The sequence below is a fragment of the Gadus macrocephalus genome, chromosome 12, assembly GCF_031168955.1.
Source record: "Gadus macrocephalus chromosome 12, ASM3116895v1".
Taxonomy (NCBI): Eukaryota; Metazoa; Chordata; class Actinopteri; order Gadiformes; family Gadidae; genus Gadus; species Gadus macrocephalus.
The window spans coordinates 23252566-23262565 of NC_082393.1; the positions used below are offsets into that span (position 1 = coordinate 23252566).

The window sequence follows — 10000 nt, forward strand, 5'->3', positions numbered from 1 at the left end:
AGAGAGAGAGAGAGAGAGAGAGAGAGAGAGAGAGAGAGAGAGAGCCGGAGGGGATCAGGCAAGGGGAGCAGCTTGCAACACACTTACTCTGAAGACATGAGGGAGGACATGGCTCCCACCTCCTTGGCCTTCTGGAGCGCATGCTTCTGGTTGAAGGCGGCCTCAGCCTCCTCTTCGTCCTGACCGAAGAAGAAGGGAGGGGAGGAGAGAGAGAGAGAGAGAGAGAGAGAGAGAGAGAGAGAGAGAGAGAGAGAGAGAGAGAGAGAGAGAGAGAGAGAGAGAGAGAGAGAGAGAGAGAGAGAGAGAGAGAGAGAGAGAGAGAGAGAGAGAGAGAGAGAGAGAGAGAGAGAGAGAGAGAGAGAGAGAGAGAGAGAGAGGATAGTCAGAGAAAGGGAGGATAGAGTTTGGGAAAGGAGTAGTGAGGAAGGTAATAAAGCTCAGAAGAGAGGGATGAGAGTAGAGATATAGTAAGACCATGGTTTTCATAAACCATTCATTGTTTGCCATTTGTTTGGTTTTTATTGTTGTTTTTCGTTTTTTACCTTGGTGAGCTCTTGTGCATTAGCTAGGTTATCCACAGCGATGGCCAAGAAGACATTGAGGAGCGTGTCTGGTCATTACATTCTTAAGAAAATGAATAAACTCCCTTTGACGCAAATATGCTCTTCTGTGACCTAGGTGTCATCTCAATTCTTGGATCATAGTGATGCTCTACAGAGAAGCTGACATGGCTATTGCTCTATCGAATACGTTTTATTTTATCCTAATATTATTTAAAATTAAACTATAGTGCTAAAACATTTGTATGCAATTTGTACAATTTGCATTACATTGTTATCAGAAAAATAAGGTGCGTAAAACGAATTACTAAATTCTACACCTGGGGTATAAAGGATCGATGCTTCCTGTCTAACACAGTGCAGGAGGATACAGTTTCCAAACAGGGTGAGGACTATAAAGTAGATGGAAGACCACATGCCCGACCCCCACTCCTCCCTGGGAGCGGATCCCGTTGTACATCACCTCGTTCCAGTCCTCTCCGGTTAGGATCTGGGAACGCAGTGAAACCACGATGATGCGCACACACACACACACACACACACACACACACACACACACACACACACACACACACACACACACACACACACACACACACACACACACACACACACACACACACACACACACAAACTCCACTGTGATCTACTGCTATTAATATTGTGCTAATAAACTAGCATACCTATTTACTCGATGAGGGAAGAATTGCCTCAAACAATACACATAACATTATGGCTCTATCTTGTTTAATGAGTGAATTGTTATTGTAATTAAGTTGGGCTGAAATAAAACTGGATGTAAAGTTCGGATGGGTTTTTACAGACCTGGAAGACGGTCATGATGGCTGCAGGGAAGGTGTCAAAGTTTGTTGGAGTGTAGTCTTCAAAGATGAACCTGGGTCAATCACATCACACACACTCACACATATAAAGTGTGTAGTGAACTTCTTCCACTAGCTGTGTGGAGCGTTGCTTAGTATTTTGAAGCTGTTGATCTCATCCGTGACCTTGCATAATAATAGTCTTCAACAACAACTACAAAAAGCTAAACAAAATTTGTGTGGCTGGGAACAGTTGTATTCTGTAGACAATTGTATATTAATGATCAATACTGTATGCCATATACAAAATGTATATATAAAAATCATGATTGTGTTTTACTGCCTATGTGTGAGAGAGGAAAATCAAAACACACTTTATATCCTATTCTTTCTCCAGGACTTAATGCTAGTCATCTGGTCATCAATGTGTTACCTGCCACCGAAGAGCTGCATGCCAAGCAGTGCAAACACCACGATGAAGAGGAAGAGGAGAAAGATGAGGGAGATGATGGACTTCATGGAGTTCATCAAAGACACCACCAGGTTCCTTAGAGACGCCCAGTACCTTGAGAGCAACGACGTACCATTCAAATAAATGACATGCTCCAAATGTTACTTCATTAAGGGCAATAGATGCTCCAATTCATGTAATGACCACAGCGGATGTGTACTGAATGAAGATTGCTTTTTTTTTTTTGCATGTCCAACACAGAAGCTACAGAGTTGTAATCTCTTACAAGGTTAAGCATTTATCAGTCAAAAAATATAGAGACACGCTTTGATAGTGAGCCGTTGCTGTCAACATGGATAAGAAGTAAACTTCTCCGGACATTACAGTATCTCCACAGTTCCAAAGTATAATTTAATGCTATGTTGAATAAGGCAGTAGTTCTCAAACTAAGTACCCCCTTCACCGGCAATAACCATGTTTGGGAGAAACATGGGCCTTTGCTTAATGCAACTGTTGGCAAATTTCTCGCCACAGGTGCTGAATCCAAGCCTGGCTAATGCCAGACCTCATCTCAATCTAGCAGCGTGAAATGAAATTGCGCTCAAGGCAGCGTTGGTTTACCCAGGCTCGGTTAATCCCATTAAAGTATATTCGTCCTGAATCTCACGACATTTTGGCGTTTCTGGATGCGCTTTCTTTTTCACGGAATACATTTGTCCTTGTTTACATTTCAACTACTTTCAGAATAAAAAGTTGCCCACGGTAAAAAAGAAAAGAAAAAAAAGTTGCTATATTATTATTACTATAATTGTATTTTCTGAGTACACCATGCAGTAATCCAAAGTACCCCTAGGGGAAGGTGTACCCCCATTTGAATAAGGGATCCAAAAAGGATCTGTTTTGACGGGGTGCACTGACTTGGTGATCTTGAAGATCCTCAGCAGGCGCAGGGCACGGAGCACGCTGATGCCGAACGAGGTGCCGGGCCTGAAGAAACCCCACAGCACCTCAAAGATGCTCCCCACGATCACCTGCAAGCACCACCGACACACCGGTGAACATACGCTCTATGTAGAGATTCACCTGCACCACCAACACACTGGTGAACATATGGCGTACATATAGAATCGACTGCACCCTCAACACACTGGTGAACATATAGTGAACATATAGATTCACCATCAACACAATGGTGAACATATGGTATACATATAGATTAACCTGCACCGTCAACACACTGGTGAACATAAGCTGTACATATAGATACACAGTCCATTGAGGGAGTAGGCTTTTCTTCCTCATGAGCTCATTTCCTTTCTAAACACACGTCTCTTATTGTGTGACTTGTGTAAAATCAATACCCAACGTTTCCCTGACTCCAGAGGAGCTGTGTGACGTGTGTGTGGACGATGGCTGGTTGAAGCAGCCTCACTTGGCCCGAGTCAGACTGATAAGAAGCTGGGGCTGGTTAAGGCTGGGTAAGGTTGCACACCTGTTGTGCATTGAGTAATCAATACCAGCAATCACCACTCGCACTCCACAGCGCGACAGGCCGCCAACATCGCCCTGTTCCTCTGTTGTCACCAAGGTGTGATACAGAGGGAGTGAGACATTGAGACTGAGCGAAGGAGGGAACTGACGCTGCAGTCGAAGCGGTTGAAGGAGGAGTGGAAGTAGAGGCGTGGGCCCAGGCTGTACATCTTCAGGACCATCTCGGTCAGGAACAACGCCAGGAACAGGAACTCTGCATAGTCTGGAGGAACGGGGGGAACACGACACAGGCTGAAGGAACGCGTTCTGGCGTTCTGGCTGCTGTCGCGCTCTTTGAGATCACCCAGACCCCCGAAGCTATGCTTTGACTTACGCATAGCTTAAGGCATTTTACACTTCTTCCAAAATGAAAGGTACTTAAAGTAAGAATCAGCGATGCCTTCTTAAAGTGGTCATATTATACCACCTGGTGTGAGTGTGATTGGCCAGCACACATCATCAGTGGACACGCCCACTTGTAAATGTCAGAAGAGGCCGATTTTCAAACCGGCTTGTAATGGCTAATCCCAATCACACCTGATGGTATAATCTGTCACCTTGAAGCCCGAAACAGGCCACATTTTGGATAGGGATCGAAAAGGGCGAGGGAGAGTAAAAATGTCAAAGGCTGTATTAGAGATCTTCAACGGAATAAACCACGTCAGCCTGCTCCATGCGTTCTGATGTACATTCTGAACGAGAGCTTACACAGGAAGACGGAGAGCCAGGGCGGCTGGTTGTGGTGGACGATGGCCACACACATGGTGTTGAGGGCCACCAGGCTCAGCACGGTCCAGTAGAAGGTGTGGGTCTTCACCATGCGCCGGATGGAGATACGCAGGAGACGCTCCTTCCGCCGGAAGTACGCCGTGGGGCCGCGCTTGGCACTCCTGATGCTGGCTCTGGGCATGGGGATACCTGGGGGGGGGGAAGAGAGAGAGAGAGAATGAATTGCAGTAAAGAAACCATAATTTTCTTAAAAATGACAAAAAAATATCATTTCAAAACAGCAAAACAGTGCTTTAGTCCTAAGGGTGCTCTTTGAATTGAATTGCATCGCCAATCTCGTTCTCCAGTACCTCTATGCTTGCTTTGCTCATATGTGCCCTTCAGCCCAGCACTGGAGGGCTGCTGGAAGGCCCGCTCACCTACAGACGAGATGTCCCCGTACGAATCCTCATCAGAGGGGCCCCCGCGCGGCACGTCCAGACCCCTCCTCTTGATGGTCGTGGCTCTCTTCAAGACTGCAAGCCAGAGACGGTTAGGCACAGGGGCTCCTCTCCACAAAGTAGCCAAGCACGGTACACAGTGCGAGGACACGACCACAGACTCGCATGGCAACATCAGCAAAGCAGCGTCTTCGGAATGGTCACTTTTTAGTTTGATCACGTGGAACCGGCAGACGACCCAACGACGCAGTGACGCGTGTCGGAAGCTCGGAGCGTGCATTCTCGTTCTAGCGAGTGAGTTTCTATCGGAGTCATGGAAAATACTGGAAAGATCGCAAACAAATTCAATGATAAACGGAAACGACTGTGGAAGCTATCTTAATGCCCGCAAAGTCGTAGCCGCTAGCAACAAATTTGAGTTTGTTAGCGTCACAGATGGAATTACGTCAAAATAAACGCCATCATGATCCTTTCAACTTGATTGCAAATCATCTGCTGTGATTCTAGTACGGGCAAATCAGCGATGGTATACCCATGCTCAGATCAAGGAAGCTTGTTGCAGGCCATGCATTCCGATTGGAGTAGAAGTGCGTTCATTCACATATCGTGCAGTGCAAAACATGCCTTACCACTAATATGGCGGATTAGCATGGTGACAGTGTCTGGGTTTGGTGTCCGTGTGGCTCGTTATTCAATCGCCCTATTCCTGTCCTTTACCCACTATCAGACGGCTGGTGGTCTACATTTGCTTGAGAATGTTGTCCCTTGTTTTTAATAAGGCGCTCAACAAACAACTGCACATGTACACATCCACGAAATAATGATGCCATTTCACGCATGGAAGTGTGCGTTACGGCTGGAACACCATTCACACACACTATTATCAAGCACACAAACACGCACGCAGGCACGCACACAATTGGACACATGCGCACTGCTTTTGGGTCCAATTGTTGCTAAGGCAACTTCTATATGCCGACTTTCTTTTAATCAAAGCTATTAGAGCCGCTGCTTTGTCTCCATTAAGGAGCTCCTGCTGCTGTGTCTTTCCAAACGCCTGGGTACTGTTACTCAGCACTAGCCACAGTCTCATCAAGCTTGCATACCCCTAGTCTACAGCGCCAGGGTATTCACTTAATTTAGAATTGATTTTTCCACTCATAGGAATGCCTGGTTATTTATTTCAATATATGTTGGCGTGTATGTTTTTGCATTTGCATGCTGTGTGTGTGTGTGTGTGTGTGTGTGTGTGTGTGTGTGTGTGTGCGCATGTGTGTGTCTGTTTGAATCTGTGTGTTCATCTGTGTGTGTGTGTGTGTATGCGTGCTGATACGTGTGTGTTTGTGCGTGTGTGTGTGTTTCTGCATGTGTGTGTGTGCATGTGTGTATGCACTTATACGCACGTGTGTGTGTGTGTGCGGCACGTGTGCTTGTTTGTGTGTGTGTGTGTGTGTGTGTGTGTGTGTGTGTGTGTGTGTGCGTGTGTGAGACACATGAGCCACAGTGGTCAGGCAGAGGCGGTTCTCACCATAGGTACCCCCTGTCCTACACTCTGGGAGCCTTGTCAGAGCTGTCAATCAATCAACATTTAGTAAAAAGAACACCTATTGGTTTGGAGTGAAGGAACGGTCACCATGACTCAGTGGTCAGCCTATAGCTGACCACTGTGTGGGACCAGATACTTTAAACACTCATCAACCATCTGCCTTTTGTATTCCATGTGACTTTATACTGGAAAATGATGTGTTTTGAGTCATTATAGCGCCACACAATGCAGGTTTAACTATATCTGCAAAACATCTATGTGTGTAATTTTCTGTGGTCAGAAAAAGCTGTGATTGAACACAATGGTCATTTCGGTTTATAACCAACAAAAGATTTGGGTGTTTGTAAATGGGTTTATCTCGCCTTAACTTACACATTTGGTCAGAAAACACTTTTTTCATCACTTCAATAACTTGGATTTGGTATTTAAGAACATAAACAATATGATAACAAAGTCAATCCATAAAATACCATCCTAAACAACTGAAAAGTTTGCATGTGAAAGATGTTGAATGAGAGGAAAACTTAAGGTTTCTTTCTTACCATCCAGAGCAGAAGTTCCTGAATTCTTATTCTCCTCAGCGAGCATCACCTCCTCTGGAAGAGTAATGAGTCGGAGAGGGGGATTCAGACCGACTCCCTGGATAGATGAACTGTTAACGGGTTCTTGAAAACTAACATTTTAATACTTTCAATTTCTCAGAAAATTAACATTTGGGAGAAAATGCAAATGACGATGATGCCCTTGAGCTTTTGCAATTAGCATTCAGGCCCTCAGTAATCAAGTCAATCCTAGCAAGAGCTCAGATTCAATATTTTATATGTGCTCTCCAGTCATTTAGCAAACACTTTAATCCAAAGTGTGATTCCCTCGAGATCCATGTCACTAATGTGCAGGTAGCAGATCAGGCTTGACTCAAGGATTCACACAGATTCAGCCTGTGTGGATGTTGGGGATCTGAACCCAGAAACCTCGGTGTGGGCGGGCGGTACCTGCTCGGTCTATCCAGGCGCGGTAGCCGTTGAGCTCCCTCTCGATCTGCTGCTGGCGCCGTAGCTTCATGAAGGCCCTCCGGTTCTCCACTCTCTCCCTCTCCTTGGCAAACTCCCTGGAGAAGCAACCAGTGGTCCGTTAAGCCCCTCCCTCTGTATCCCCCATCCCGGTCTCATCGCTAGGCATTCATAACGATGACCTCATTGAGATGAATGAGACGATTTTTTGGAGGCAGACGGCGGAGGAGGGCTATTTCTGTCAAGAACTGACCTCGCCTCTTCATTTAGAGGCAGCAGAGGTAGAGTACAGGAAAAATACAAAAGGCTTAGAGAGAGGGGGAGGCGAAGAGAGGACATGTTATGGCAGGAGAGGAAAGGAGAGGATGGGATAGGCGAGGAGACAGGAAAAGGAAAGGAGAAGAGAGGAGTGGTAAGGAAAGGAGAGGAGAGGAGAAGAGGGGAGAGAAGAGGAAAGTGAAGGTAGGATAATTTACGACAGGAGAGAAGAAGTGAGAAGAGAAGAGGAAGGAATAAAACAGCGAGGCTAGGAGAAGAGAGGTTATGTTGATAGAACAGGAGCCGAGAGGAGGAGGAGAAACGACGAAGAAATAAATCAGGGCAAATGGATAGAGAGGGGACAGCGAGACCAGAGCACCAAAGGAGGGAGGGGAGGGCTAGGAAACGACAGAGTTGAGAGGCGCCTTCATTCTTCTCCCTGTGGAGATAATGGCAGTTGATTGCCGATTAACCTTTTGTGCAAAACTCATTAACTTATATACACTGACACCCTGTAAAAGAAACAACGGCATGCGGCTTGACAGGGGCAAGACGGCCTCAGATAACCTGTTATGGAACAGAGCACACAAAATCAGCCCATAAACCAAGCACAAATCTCATAACGCAGCAGACTGAATGTGACGACTAGAATTTAATCGAATTGAAGCCATTCCGCAGTAAATCTGCAGTTATCCAGTTTGTTGACAGCGGATACATGGTGTGGGTGGATTGTCTTTTCAACGAGGATGTTTCGTAGAATCAGGTCATTATAAAACGACTCCCAGGTCAAGAGGTGGGAGGATGGGAGCTGGTACACGACATGCTATAACGTGTACATTAACATGTTATACTGTGATCCCGGACGGTAGAAAACAGGTGTGATGCGCGAGTGTGAACCCACCCAGAGAGGACTCCCAGCACCAGGTTCAGCACGAAGAAGGACCCGATGATGATGAGGGGGATGAAGTAGAGGCAGTTCCACGCCGGCCCCAAGGCATCGTTGGTCTGGAGCCACCGCGACAGAATTAGATTTCCAGGAAGTTGGGAAGCAGAGGAAAAAAAAACTGTTTTTGTTTCAGGGGCCGTTCAAACAGCAGCGCGTTGCAGGTCAACGCGACTCCAGTTCCAGGTCACCTAGACTCTGGATAGCCTCCCTCCTTACTGATGGTGCCTTTTACTGTCAACAGTTTTAACGCTAAGAATGGGCTCAACTAGCCCTTATGAATGTTTTAATCTCTAAATAAACTATCATCCCTTCACTGCAAAAATCTGCTTCTTGTGGTTGCTGTCATACAATATACACATTTATTACTGCGTATGTTTATAAATGCATGCATTATTAATAAATACAGCGGTTATTATTACACATTCAAATGACAGACTGAGGTATATATGTCCTACTGTGATGGTGAGGTCCGCTATGTCGTTATTATAGCATGGGAGGCCTGGTTGGTATTCTGTGCAGGTGCTGTTTGAGGGCTGGGTTACGTCTCTCGGGATCAGGGGGTGTTAATAAGATGGCTGGCGGTAGTTGAGGTGATGCCCTGACTGTGTGTGCCTCCAAGCAATAGCGTGAGACGTGAGTGTGGTCTGAACTGTAATAACTCTGCTCCACAACCCTGTGTCGCCATCCACACAGACGAGTGAGGGTGTGTGTGTGTGTGTGTGTGTGTGTGTGTGTGTTTATGGTAGCCGTGTTCTAGTTGTGACTCTGTTAATGATGAGTTAAAATATGTGTGAGGTGTGACATGTGATGAGTCATTGTGTGTGTGTTTCTGTGTGTGTGTTTCTGTGTGTGTGTGTGTGTGTGTGTGTGTGTGTGTGTGTGTGTCAGCATGTGCGCGTGTGTCTGCATGTGTTTGTGCGTTTGCATGTGAGTGTGTGCATGTGCACGTGTGACTACATGTGCATGTGTTTCTGTATGTGCGTGTGTTTCTGCATGTGTGTGCGTGTGTGTTTACATGTGCATGTGTAAATGCATGTGCGCGTGTGTCTGCATTCGTGTGTGTGTCTTCATGTGCGTGTGTTTACATGTGCGTGTGTAAATGCATGTGCGTGTGTGTCTGCATTCGAGTGTGTTTACATGTGCGTTTGTGTCTGCATGTGTGTGTGTGTGTGTGTGTCTGCATGTGTGTGCGTGTGTGTCCGTCTACGTACGTTATAGAGCCCCGTGGTCCAGTGTGTGTGTGTGTGTGCGTCTCCGTCTACGTACATTATAGAGCACCGTGGTCCAGTGTGTGTGTGTGTGTGCGTGTACGTACATTATAGAGCACCGTGGTCCAGTCTGTGTGTGTGTGCGTGTACGTACATTATAGAGCACCGTGGTCCAGTCTGTGTGTGTGTGTGTGCGTGTACGTACATTATAGAGCACCGTGGTCCAGTCTGTGTGTGTGTGTGCGTGTCCGTCTACGTACATTATAGAGCACCGTGGTCCAGCCCTCCATGGTGATGCACTGGAACACAGTTAGCAGGGCAAACAGGATGTTGTCGAACTGGGTGATCCCGTCGTTGGGTCCGATCCAGCCCTCGGTGCAGGTGTACTTGTCCGGACACTGGCGCACCCCACAGGGGAACTCGGACAGGGACGAGTCCACCGTCTGGTTCTCTGAACACGTGATGGAAAATAGTAACCAACCAGAAGACAGTTATTGTCGT

At 46.5% G+C, this 10000-nt stretch overlaps 1 protein-coding gene across 1 annotated transcript in view; it reads right to left on the reverse strand.

The window, feature by feature from the left end:
- LOC132468563 (voltage-dependent R-type calcium channel subunit alpha-1E) overlaps positions 1 to 10000 on the reverse strand; it is a 59684-nt gene that overhangs the window by 26580 nt on the left and 23104 nt on the right. The window contains 15 exon segments of the mRNA XM_060066290.1: positions 88 to 179; positions 543 to 610; positions 932 to 980; positions 982 to 1050; positions 1386 to 1455; positions 1815 to 1946; positions 2751 to 2863; positions 3473 to 3585; positions 4071 to 4280; positions 4442 to 4606; positions 6060 to 6101; positions 6620 to 6673; positions 7070 to 7185; positions 8247 to 8350; positions 9760 to 9950. Of these exon segments, the coding sequence (XP_059922273.1) occupies positions 88 to 179; positions 543 to 610; positions 932 to 980; positions 982 to 1050; positions 1386 to 1455; positions 1815 to 1946; positions 2751 to 2863; positions 3473 to 3585; positions 4071 to 4280; positions 4442 to 4606; positions 6060 to 6101; positions 6620 to 6673; positions 7070 to 7185; positions 8247 to 8350; positions 9760 to 9950 (1588 nt within the window).